General features: G+C 35.6%; 2 protein-coding genes across 2 annotated transcripts; one reads left to right on the top strand and one right to left on the bottom strand.

The window, feature by feature from the left end:
* The first annotated feature begins 2410 nt into the window (after positions 1-2410).
* LOC149735390 (cell division cycle protein 20 homolog) lies at positions 2411-7653 on the top strand. Its single transcript, XM_089877840.1, has 12 exons — positions 2411-2624; positions 2780-2892; positions 3040-3165; positions 3557-3711; positions 4002-4110; positions 4341-4537; positions 4913-5007; positions 5353-5434; positions 6056-6190; positions 6408-6533; positions 6654-6785; positions 7315-7653. The coding sequence occupies exons 1-12, from the start codon at positions 2470-2472 to the stop codon at positions 7483-7485; spliced, it is 1596 nt and encodes a 531-aa protein (XP_089733966.1). The 5' UTR covers positions 2411-2469; the 3' UTR covers positions 7486-7653.
* Positions 7597-13064, bottom strand: LOC149735389 (allene oxide synthase-lipoxygenase protein-like). The gene is made up of 14 exons (XM_089877827.1): positions 12908-13064; positions 12652-12841; positions 12322-12450; positions 11726-11980; positions 11425-11521; positions 11061-11199; positions 10655-10903; positions 10333-10525; positions 10185-10265; positions 9804-9922; positions 9388-9504; positions 9192-9326; positions 8735-8833; positions 7597-8216 (listed from the first exon to the last, which is right to left on the bottom strand). The coding sequence occupies exons 1-14, from the start codon at positions 12938-12940 to the stop codon at positions 8037-8039; spliced, it is 2016 nt and encodes a 671-aa protein (XP_089733953.1). The 5' UTR covers positions 12941-13064; the 3' UTR covers positions 7597-8036.
* Positions 13065-13605: the final 541 nt, after the last annotated feature.

The raw sequence follows: 13605 nt of genomic DNA, 5'->3' as shown, positions 1-13605 counted from the left end.
ATCAAAAGCAAACCAGAAGTAATCAACAAGGCGGTTTCAGTTGCCATTAGTGACTGTGGAGCAAAAGGTAAAATGTAAATACGTTTTGCCATACTCCTGTACCCTGTGTTGACTTGTAAACTTACACTAGTTAGCCATGTCGTCGCTTAAAAGCGCTTGTTTTTGTGGATTTGGACAAACCGTTTATTAGTGTTAGAAATCCATGTAGTGTTAGAAGTTCATATTAATCATATGAGGTTTAATAAAAAATAATGTTTTAATTACGATAAATGATAATAAGGTATAAGAGTAGTGCCTTTGATGCGTCCTCACTTGAATAGTAGTAGTTTGATTTAGGCGTTAATCGTTGTGTGGATTTCTTATCTCATTAACACGCACCATCCCAAAGTCCCAAATTCACAGACATACCAGCTTTATCGGCTGATTGTATGACTGTAACTTTTAGCTCAATCGATTAGGTCACGTGCCGGGAACAGACTATATAGGAGGGTGGGGAAGATGGGACATCTTTTCATTCTGTTTTCTCGTCCCATTTGGCAGTAAACAAATAGCATTCAACGAGATAGAAAACCGTATACTCGCAACTCCTATAAACCGTTGTTAATTGTTTAAAACACGATCAGGGTATTTAGATGTTTTGTGCTAAGGTGTCCGTCTTCCCTACCTGACTATAGCCTATAATGTCTCGAGTTCGAAGCTTGCCCGGTGTAACAAACATTATGGAGTGAGTACCTTTTAATAAAAGATATTAAAGACCATCACTAGATACACTTTTTATTTATACTTGCACTCCAACGTAAACAAAACAGTATTTTGAATTTAGCGCTGTTGATCAAAAAGTAAAGTAATCGGTAATTAATCGCTAAATATGTGGTTTAAAATCTAAAAATCTGGTCCAAAAATTCTAAATATATAATATAGTTTGATAATAACAAGAACAACTGTTCGACGAAAAAAAGTTTATATGATCACTACGTGCCCAAAGCAAGAACAACTGTTCGACCTAGAAAAGAATCTATATGACCACTACCGTGCTCAATAATAATGAATGAATGAATGAATGAATGAATGTAACTTACTATATCCTCGTGTGGCCGGAAAACGACCACTACCGTGCTCAATAATAATAAATGAATGAATGTAACTTACTATATCTTCGCGTGGCCGGGAAACGACAGTTATTGTTATCACGCGGGTTTAACACCTCGTGCCAGCTTACGAGTTACCATGTATATGTTACTTTATGGCTGATTATTTTTTGGGAATTTTTTCATTTTTTAAGATGATAATTTGGACAACCCATTAGTGACCACTGGGTTGAAGCAATTGCCGTTAGGTGTCTTGCCCAAGGACACATACGCCCACAATGGTAGCAGCGTCGAGCCATGAACCCATTACCTCTGGGTTACAGGCAGGAGCGCTAACCAATATGTCACGGCGCCGGATAAAATGCTACCCTACGTTCATTTACCCAGAGATACAATAAAAGATTGGCAATGACGCATGGCGTTTGTTTATTTTCTATTTACGTGCACTTATGCACATTAATTCCCCATAGAATATTTACACACATTTGAGTATTTATAATTATTTAAAATAGTTCCAGCATCGGGTTCCAGTTAAATTGATAATTCATGAATGTCCCCGATTTCGAATATAGTGTTAAAATTGTTATTTCTATGTTTTAAACTGCCTTATGACGTCATTGGCAATTATTGAGGAGGGATATTTAAAATTTCTCTAACTCGTTGTGAGGCATATGTGCGAATTATTAGAGTTTTTGTTTTATTTAAAACACTAACTATGTGTTGTGGAGTTACTGGTTGCATGGCTTGGCGCAGTTATAATTATTTCTCATTCGTAAAAGTTTTATTTTTAATTTGCTGCTTAATGTATGAGTGAAATATCAAATATTTATGTGGTTACCGAATCATCCGTATCAGTATCACGTATGGTATATGCATCGCTATTTTAATAAACCTGTTAATCTTACTTGTCCTTACACTTGGCAGACAAATTATGTTGACAAAGCATGTTTTCTAATACCGTACTTTAAAGTTTGTTTTTGACACAAATTTCTCAAAACAATTGAACAGTAGACAACAGTGAGGCTGAGATCTAGAACTGGTCACCACCTAAAAGATTATCAATTTATTAACTTTTATTGATCTGACATTTTTCTCTTTAGCAAGTACCATATTCGTCTGTTACAACAACATTAAAATTTTCACATACCTTTATCTGTTTTATTTATAGTATTTGCAGGTTTTAATTTCTGCCTCACTGAGTTCAATTTTAACATATCATCATCACACTAATTGTTGTTACCAAAATACTAATTAAATAAATTATGTATCCTATATTATGGGCTTATAAAAGAATCTGAATACTGTAATAAGTATGTTAAACTGAGACTTTTTTTAATTTCATGTTTTAAGTTAAAGTTTAAAAAAGGTAGACCTTGCTAATATGTCATCCCAGTTTGATTTTGAAAATGAAGTGAATAGTTTGGTAAGAATGGACAAACCGTTACAAGCAGGTCCCATTGCAAGGTGGCAAAGAAAAGCAAATGACTTATCCGGATGTGGCAATCTTAGTTTGCACAATAAATCATTAAATGTTAGGTGGGTCTTTGGTAAAAGCATTAATCTATTTTTAACCATCTTTTTATACTATCATATCCAATTGAATGAAAACTTATTTGTAATAGGAACCTTATTTAAAATAATTTATGAAATGTGTGATTTCATACTTACTATCCTCATATTTCATGTTACAGTCATCACCTCAGTTTAAATATCAGTCCTTCGAAGAATCGTTCAATGTCACAAAGTGTCAACAAAACACCCGGTTCAACAAGAACACCAACTTCCGGCAAAAACAAAACACCAGGTAAACTTACAGGACCAAAAAAGAAAAAATGAATATTTTTAAAATAACTTTTGACCTGACACCAAATTACAGCTTACCTGGACAATGGTGTTGTTCCAATAATAATTCTCCCTTTTTCTTTAAGTAAGTATTTTCTACATCTTCTAGGTAAACTGAAACCTTCGAGTAAAAATTCAAGTTTGAATCGAACACCTGGTCACGGTGACAGATTCATTCCTAACCGACAAGCAACAAACTTTGAGCTTGGACATTACAGGATTGTGTCAGAAAATGGTGAGTTACCTTTATCTTATCTTAAATGAAATGTCTAATGTAATGGTAGGTGTAGGTCACTAATTAGCAGATTGAAGTATGAATGATTAAATAACTAAATGGTATATAACACTATTCATCCTTATGTCGCCACTTGCCAGGTAATGACCGTTGTTATTACACCAGTCGGTTTTATATGTTTAAATCAAATTATCTGGTCGAATAATTTACAAAATACCAGGTCGGCGATTCGCAATTCAATAAAGAACTCCTACTGTTTAATGCTACCATACAATAGTGTGTAAATGTGTCAAACCAAAAGTATAATGAAGAAAGTGTTGAAGTCATTATTATTCAAAATTGGTCAAAACGTAATTGTTAAATGTTATAGTAACTTTAATAAATGCTTCAGGTGACCAAGAGAACTCTGGATCTCTTGCTCAGGAAGATTATAAGAGGAGGATGAGTGAGAATCTGCAGCGAGCCAGTGGTATTGGAGGTGGGGAGAGGATTCTTGCTTTTAAAGCTCGTCCAGCTGCAGCAGAGGGTTACCATAATAATACTAAGGTACTTCAGTTGTGTGTAATTTTAATTATTTTCTCCCATTTCTAAATAGCCAGTTGTAGGTTTTATACAACTGAAAACATTGTATTGAATAGAATGTGATAAGTTTAGTCACAACTCACAAGTCATTTTAAAAGTTTAGATTTTGCTAATAAATACACAACATACATACATTTTTGGTAACCGTAACCTCCAACCTTGTGTAGCAAAAGATTGTTACCAATCACATAGGTCAACTTACATAAATCGAAAGTCATATTTTAAGTCATTAAAACTGTGCATTTAAATCACAGGTATTGTACAGTTCATGTAAGAAATCGATGGCAGATCGTAAGAAGACTCGACACATTCCAACCACTGCAAGTCGAATACTGGATGCTCCAGATCTTGGAAATGACTTCTGTAAGTTGCAATTATCTTTTTTGTTTTGCATTTCTAAGTACAGTGACACACAAACATTCTGCTACTTAGTAGAATGTGTCCAAGTTTTATGGCTAAAAAGAGATATTTATATTTCATGGTTACTTTTTTACACTTTGGAGCCAAACTGCATATCATATGTTATTGTTTTACCAATTTTTTCTATCATTAAAGCCAATAGTAGCTATAATTTATATAATGTCCTTTTTTAGATTTAAATTTATTGGATTGGAGTTCGACCAATCAGCTTGCAGTCGTCCTTGGACCATCTGTTTACCTATGGGATGCCTCGTGTGGTGACATCACAATGCTGATGACAATGGAAGGTGAGAACGAATACGTATCATCTGTCAAGTGGATGCCTGATGGTGAACACATAGCAATCGGGAACAGTGATGCTGAAGTTCAGGTGATTTTCATGTAAATTTGACATTAAACAAGCTGCACTATCTTCTAATACAAGCTTACATCATGATTATGCTGTTTATGATTGGTCAGTTTTATGTCAATTTTATTATTCAATTTAGTTTTACTATCCTAACTACTTGTTGTTTTTTAATCTGTCATTGATTTTACTTTTTAAAGGTCTGGCAAACTAGGGTGTAACTAGTCACAAAAAGACGATAAACAGTGTGCTCACCAGATTTATACAGTTTCAGTTATTAATTTAACACCCCAAATTGTAAGCTGTATGGGAATGATTTCAAATTAAATACGTGTTAGGTGTTACTAACTTTTATACCTAATTCTAAAATCTTATTAATACTAAATTGCTGTCCTTCAGTTATGGGATGTAGCAGCCAGCAAGCGAATGAGAAACATGAAAAGTCATGCTGCAAGAGTTTGTTCGCTTTCATGGAATGAATATATTTTATCAAGGTGGGAATTAAAACAATATCTAAATAGGCCTATATTTCCTTAAAATCATTTTTTTAACATTTTGAGTTTAATTATACAGTAATGGGGCACTGAGAGTAAATCAAGGCACTTTAAGTTATGCCAATCAAGGTTTAAAATGTGGTGTTTTGAACAAAGAAGCGGTAGTATTTAACCAAAAAGCACACTGTTTTAAATAAAATAAAACACTGTTTGAAATAGCTACAATTAAAAAAATAACCAATTATTGATCTTTTAAGAAGTAGATTATCTAAATAGTCTTAAATGGTAATCGAATTACTACCTTAAAACTATTTTACTTTTATTTTAATTCACATTTATATTTAGTGGTTCATTAGATGGTTTTATTCACCACCATGATGTGAGAGTACCTGACCATCATGTTGCTACCTTAACCGGGCACTCACAGGTTAGTTTTAAAAAAATAAAAAACGTCGCTGCTAACATGCCAAGCATAATATAAACTTATTAAGCAATTTAAGTTTAACCTGAATCCCTGATCATGGTGACTTGAGTAGAATTTCAAATTATGTGTACATAGAATATTCTTGCTAGAAAGATTATTAAACTTACATCTTACATTATTGTATAGTAGAGTGGGGGGAGGTCGGACATCTTTGACACATAATAGCAAAATATCCTGATCATGTTTTAAATAATTGACAACAGTCTTTGGGAGTCGTAAGGATATGGTTTTATATTTCTTTAAAAAAATTTTGTTTACTACCAAATTGGACGGGAAAATAGAATAAAAAGGTGTCCCATCTTCCCCCACCCTACTGTATATTTTTAGAGCTTCTGTGTGATTATGCACTTCTTGATCTCTTACACATATTATCAGTCGTAAAATTTTACTTAAACTAAGATTTTTAAAATTCTAAATGTAACTGCACAATTATTTTGCTTTGTTTATTTTATGTATTGTTTAACAAAAAAAATCTTAGAAACAAAAAAAAACAGCAATTCTAAAAACACAAACCCATCAACAAAGTTGCAATAATTTTAAAACTTGACCAATTGAAACACACAGGAGGTTTGTGGGTTGGAATGGTCAAAGGACGGACATCACTTAGCGAGTGGAAGTAATGATAATATTGTTAATGTGTATTCTCACATGGACACCAAACCTATGTATTCGTTCACAGACCATCAGTCTGCTGTCAAGGTCAGCATTTTGTATTTTTATTCGCTAAACACAGAAAAAAACATTGCTTGTCTACAAAAAGTATGTTTTGTGTGTTATTTTATATCCTATATTAAGATGCAAAAACTAAGGTATTCTAAATATGTCTCCGATCGGAGTAATATTAATTTTTTACTGTATCAATTAACACACATACATATATTTATGATATTGTAAAGGAATAATCATCTAATGGCAGGCAATAGCATGGTGTCCTTGGCAAAGTAATGTATTAGCATCAGGTGGAGGAAGCGCTGATCGACATATTAGATTCTGGAACACACATAATGGGAGTTGTATCAAGTCAGTGGATACCAAATCTCAGGTAAATTAATCACCATCCTATATTACGAATTATTTTAATGTATTCATTTGGCCAAAAGGCCAGTGCATTTAAGCCAGGGTTGACTCATTACCCAAGTTACCTCAAATTTCTTATACACAGGTATGTGCATTAAAGTGGTCGACACATTACAAAGAGATTGTATCTTCACATGGATATGTACACAACCAACTAACTATATGGTCCTATCCATCAATGCATTGGGTGCAGGATCTAATGGGCCATACTTCAAGGGTAAGTAAATGAACATCAAGCTTCTCTAGCCAAGAGGATATGGTTTCAAGGCTCCATGCTGCTACCCTTGTGGGATTAATGACAGCTGTTCCAACCTGGTGGTCCCTAATGGGGTGTCCAAATTGTCAGCCGTTAAGCCCAAAAAATGATTACCCACTAACATGCATTTGTATGTACAGTGTCAGTGGAACATCTCAGTTGTTAAAACAATCATTCAAAAAGTCACATACCCCGTAACTTGTAAATGGGAACAAGGTGCATGAAATAACAGTTTGACCCATGTTATATTCAAATAAGTTACTGCCATTTCTTTAATTGTTAGATCATTAAAATTCCTGAATGACCACTAGTTTGGGAAGCGGCATAATCTTAATGCACTATAATGGCATAGTCCATGACATAAAGTCTGTTTCATGTGCCATCCGTCTACATTACCAGTACCTTTTTTAACTCACTGAATATGTTTAATTTAACATTAACTTATGGGACCTAAGTATTGTTGTTTAAATTTTGTGACTTTAATCTGCAGGTTCTCTACTTAGCAATGTCACCGGATGGACAAACCGTTTGTTCGGGGGCTGCCGATGAATCTTTGAGGTTATGGGATTGTTTTGCTGTCGATCCAAGCTCAAAAAAGAAAACTAAAACTCCCTCAACAGCTACATCAAGCAAAATCAATACGTTGTTTTCTATTCGTTGAAATTTCTTAATAATCACATATAATGCAATTCAGGCGTCCTATGTTGTGGTACCTAGCGCAAATTGTGTTATGAGTATTCATTCTAAATGCTGTCCATTTTTAGCCCTAATGTACAATGGACTTCTTTATTACAAACGATAACTGCGTGAAATACATTCATACATCGTACATGCTCTTGTTGTCAGTAAACGAGATGAGCTAAATGTTTAATGCAAATTTACAAAAAAAAGTTTTTATAATGTTTTTATATACATACAAATTGTTCTACCTAAAAATGTTTAACGAAAAACTACGGTAGTGGGCTGGGGGAAGATGGGACACCTTTAGCACATAATATACAAATATCCAGGTCGCGTTTTAAACAACTAACAACGGTCTATGGAAGTCGTGAGGATACACTGCCAAATATGACTGGAAAATAAGGTGAAAAGGTTTCCCATCATCTCCCACACGATTATAAGGTTGCTTAGATTTAGAACATTTATATCTGGCTTCATAATTCAGTTTATATACAGACTGTGGTTAAGATAACATGTTTTTAAATCTGTCAATCACACAGCGATACTGATTGGAATTTTCTCGGGCAGAAGATACTCGTAAGGAAACTTAAGATCTTTGTTTCTTGAATGAATCAGGTTTGAGATTGTTTTCAATTCTCCTCTGAACTGGGCTTGGGCTTGATCGACCCTCGCGTCGTCGAACAGATTCATTGGGAATTGACCCAAGTATACCTGTAAGTAGAATGTAAATACATTTACCGTTTTTCTATTTAAAAAGTTATCCATGCACGGAAATATAAATTGTTGTGCAGCTGGATTGGTTTTGAAAGAACATCAATGGTACAACTTATTTCATACATAGTAGGATGGGTGTAGATGGGACACCTTTAGCACATAATATCCAAGTATCCTAAATTCTGATCGTGGTTTAAACAATTAACAACGGTCTGTGGGAGTCGAAAGCATACGGTTTAATAATTCTTTGAATGTTTTTTGTTCCAAAATGAAAAGGTGTCCCATCTTCTCCCATCCTATTATATATATATATCTCGTGCACGCTTGCGATTTGCCAGGTATTTACTTTTGCGATGTTTGTTTTATGTGTGTAAGCTATGACTATTGATTTAGTCAACCCATTTGTTACCAATGCTGGGGCAGCTTCTTACTCAACATACTCAGCAAAGTTAAGCTCATGTATTTAAAGCTTTCTGCGTAAAACGGTATTCTACCTTATACGTCGTAATACTTACTTCATTCGGAGCATAGGTCGATAGCAGGAACGCTGTGCCAAGTTGTAAGCTTGCCATAACGTTGTCCGGGAGACTGTCCATAATCCGTTGCATCGAGCCCTATAACATTATTTTATACAATTGTTTTATTGGTCAAACGGTCTTTTTTGCTGGTCAAACGGTCTTTTTGTCCATAATAGCATACGAGATTTGTTGTTAAAGCATCGAGAAACTCAAGTTATTTTTGCCATGTAGTACTGTGGGGAAAATAAGACACCTTTGCACGTAATATCCAAATATCCTGATCGTGTTTTAAACAATTAACAACTGTCAATATGAAAGTTGTGAAGATACAGTTTAATAGTTGTTTAAATGTTCTTTGTTTACTACCAGATTGAACTAGAAAATCGAATGAAAAGGTGTCCCATCTTTCCCCACCTTACTATACATTAAACAATATTAACCCTTAACGTCATACCTCGCCTTTCTTATGCGGTGGAAGTCTCATTCCACCCGGTGCGTTTGGAATAAACTTGTAAATCTCGAATTGACCGAAGTTGCTCGCTGCATGTTGTACCGAACAATTAAACACGATCAACGTCATGTAATCTACCTGTTACGTCATAATGTTAGAACGTAAACTTTACCACGTATTCAAGCGTAGTGACACTAACCAATTTATCAATCGATTCTAGTTTCAAAGGGAATCCCCTGTCGCACCGGTCGTATCCGAAGCCCTCTGTTGCCACCATGCGAACAAAACTATCGAGCTCCCAATCATTGGCCACATCCTAAGATAATAAAGTGGTTGTTTTACATAGGGTGCTAGTTTAAAATTACAAAACACTGGCCAAGATCGGTTTACAAAAAGCTGTTAATTGTATGCCCAGTATTGCTATAACACACGAGAGATAAAATAATGGCTGCATACGCCTCATGCCCACGCTTATTTGTAACTATGTTTTTGCAGGTTGTTAAAAAAACAGAAACCTGTAAATAACAACGGAATTGGAGCATGACGCACACCACATTGGTAGCAACGAGCTCAAATCTCGCTTCATCCGCTATGGCTGCTGCGATAGCGACTTACTTGGTCTTCTGAATAAAAAATTGAAATAACGGACGTGACGTAGTTTTGTATTGCCTTCCACAGTAGAAGCGCATCATCTCTGTAGAAATATTCAGACAGAACTTCCTTATCATCTGTACCTGTCGTTTTAAACCTTGTTATAAAATACACTGCTTAACCAGCACCCGCATTACTTTTTCAGGATTTGCTGTTTTGCGCATAGTAAAGTTATGCGAGCAACACCACGTAGATAACCATGTACCAAGAAATTTTGTCAAACAGTTTTTATAAAAATGCGCCATTATGCTATTTTCTCGGCAAACAAAGATGAAAGTTTAACGTGTTTTAATAAAAATACATTTATCCTTTAATTTGTATCATTTTTAGCATTTTAGTTCTTACCTTGCTGCTCAAACACGCTCAAAATGTGCAGGTTCTTAAAGCGAAGATCTTGGAATGCTTTTCGAGCCATGTCTAGTCCATCTGTGACACTTTTTTTAGTGTATCCATATATAGGCATGCCAGCAATGTAACCAAAGAACTAACTTACTTAGAGAAAGGAAACAGTTGGTAGCTGCCGTTGGTCCAAGCAGATTCTTCCTAGCGATTGTGTTAATTGCAGGGACGGTGTGTACATGGGGACGCAACAACTTGTACAATGGGTGACGTCGTGAGAAGGAACGGAAAACTGCCACAGCAAAAGGCTCCATAGAAGCGTGCGTTCGTAGGAAGTGATATTTCCACTGTGACGGAATACATTGAAAAGGATATATACATTGAAACAATTTAACAAAGTTAAATGTTATAAACAATTTACTTGATCACGAATGTCAAACCACTATGGTCAAACATACAGACAGCGTATAGGCTACCTCATGCACGTTAACGTCACAGCACCGGAAGTAGAGTTTCGCTAAGAGCCAATCATAATACGAGTCACGTGGTGTAAACACGTGACCGTCCTCTTCCAATTGAATAGCTACAGGGCGGAGCTTCGAATCGTTTCCAACCAACAGAATCATGATTGGGTCTCCGGCATAAAGTCGGTCCCCTTTCTTCGTGCGGTTACGGCGCCCTTCCGTGGTGAATTTGGCATAGTTGACAATAAACACTCTTCCTTTCTGCGAGATGAGCGCCAAATGAACATTTATATAAATCGTCTTTTGTCGTTTAGGTTTAAAATTATTTTAAGCAATTGAAATGAGCTAAACCATGTTGATATTATAATAGATTTAAATTGTATAAATTTAAACCAAACGTATCATTGAATTAATATACTTGTATTTGATCTTGTATTTCGTCACCACATTCAAATTTGGTTGGAACAAAACCAGTCGGTAACTCGGTGCACTTTTCCAAAGAAGTCGGGTTCACTCCATTTAAAATTTGTCGTGCCAATTCTTCGTCTGTTGACCACCTGTAACAGTATTATATAGATGCAATCACATGTGCGACTAAAGGTCAGTTAGCCAATATAAAAGAAAGTATTTAAATGCGGTGTGTGGCGCATGATAACAAACGTAAATTACATCATCATATGTAATCGGTCTACAAATGTATATACGAAACATGTATGTATATATATATACGGAAAGCTTGGATATCCATGTAGTGTATTAGTTATTTACAGTGTATAACCTACTTGTCGCAAAACGGTGGAATGTCATTCGGCAAGCTTGGATGAAAGAAACAATCTTTGTAATCATCAAAATCGGTCAATTTCCTCTTCTGTAGCATTCCTAGAAACATTTTTAAGATGTAAGCATGGAAACACAATGCTGGAGTAAAAGATGAAGTTTTAAATACTTTGTTGGCATGCCTATTCGTACTATTGGTTGCGCCATATAGAACGAACTTGTCTAATTGTTAGAGGGAATAACATGTTTGGATATACAAATAGTGGAACTGAAAAATTGCCTCAACTGTAAAAACAATTCCAGCACCTGATGCATATTCCATGAGGCTATTAAGCAACGCAATTTGTCGCTGGCCGAAAAAGTTGTTTATTTGTTCATCACTAATCCGGAACTGACGTGGTAGCTCCTCATATTCATCCGCGTCTGCAAACCTGGGAAGTCTCCACCCTGCGTCATCACTTGTTGGCCGAATGTTCCAACGAAACTCGGCACGGTTTCGCTCCACTTCCGTCTGCCTTATCGCGATCACGTGATCATCCAACTCATATTGAGGTAGTCGAGCTTCAAAATTTTAAACCGAATGCAATTTAAAATTTAACATCAAACTATAACCGTTAACCGTACATAGGATGGGGCAGCATGGTGAAATTTTGGGTTAACAAAACAAAAATGATAAGTTTTTGTTGTTAAACCAAATGACCATAATACGCAACGCATCCTTATTCTATAAAGCGAAGTTCCTGTTTCCGTTTTTATTTATACTTATAACAATAACTATAACCTTAGTGCTAACGGTAAGATTATCAAATCCTCACCGTTGTTGTATTGCGCCGATGACTATATACCAGTAATCTAGTTTAAATTAAGGGCGTTAATTTTTACGGGCACATTTGTTTACCTACCTCTACCGTAGCCGACATCCATTACATCATGAACCCAATCGTAAACGTAGAACGTTCGTTTTACTCGCCCTTGAGATACTATAACCATTTCACAATGCCAGCCGTAAGGATCTGCGACTTTGTCCAACTCTGAAATAGTTTGTTAACATAAAGAGTCTATAATTACTGGTGTATGATGTATCCGTTATTGCGAGACTAGCTTGTATGCGCGCGCTAACACTTCGTTGTATTTATCCACCCTTACACACAGGCACATTGCTTATAATGTATATACCGTCTATTCCAAGCATACTTAATCGTAATGTATACAGGTATTTATATATAACTTACTAAGTCTGATAACGCTGGGTAAACCAATGTCCACAGCTTTGACATTAAATGTATCCGTTCGACCAAATTCAAAGTCATTACGCCAGAAATTATCCAGAATCAACCACCCAGTACTTCGGTGTCCTTTCTCGCCGATAAGTTTTATCGAGACTGTTGCGTCAGTTTTACCAACTCTGAACTCACTGGCAGTCTGTGTAATGTTTTCATTCAAAGAGATACAGATATGTATTACTGCATTAAGTATTTACATTCTTACCTTTGCCTCTATGGTGTAAAGTGTAGTTTCCATATTACACGGCCTTGTTTATGCTTACACGTACGTCCTAAAGTAGGCCTATTGGTATAAGCGGAATATAAACAGGTTATACTATACTCCTGTGCAAATAAGAGCAAGTAATCAATGCAACGCAAATTTGGGATAATTACGTGTGTCGGTGCTGTGTGAATTAACCTAATAGCTCTAACTTCCGGATCTGGTTTTCCCACACAAAAAATATAAACTGTTAAACAATTCAGTCAAACAACAACAAACTGCTGTGTTGTTCGGCCGCCGAAAGAGTAAAAAGTATTCCATTTAATTTTCGATTAAGTCTTTCTATAACACTATCCGCCGAGAAATTATTCGAGCGTAAATACATTGTTTGTTCTCCTTATTTGGCCTGCATTATAAAACAGATCTTTATTTTAACACAAACTCAATAAGCTAAGCTCTACCAAACTGGATATTCTTTTTTTCAGGGTTGCACTTTAGTTATTTATAAGATCGATAACCAGTTATCAAATTTTTACAGCATTTAACAACGAGCGGTATATTCAGATAATACTGATGTGACATCACGTGAGTACGCGTCCCGGCTTGACATGCAATACCCGTAATATTCTTTGAAAAGGGTAAGAAGTATGTGTCTTTATTTTGCGAATCCAACCGAAGAGTAAAATGACGTGATGCGTGTG

This window comes from Ciona robusta, chromosome 5 (genome assembly GCF_009617815.1).
Source record: "Ciona robusta chromosome 5, ASM961781v2".
Taxonomy (NCBI): Eukaryota; Metazoa; Chordata; class Ascidiacea; order Phlebobranchia; family Cionidae; genus Ciona; species Ciona robusta.
The sequence above is the reverse complement of the archived record's forward strand: the minus strand, read 5'-3'. Positions and strand labels throughout refer to the sequence as shown.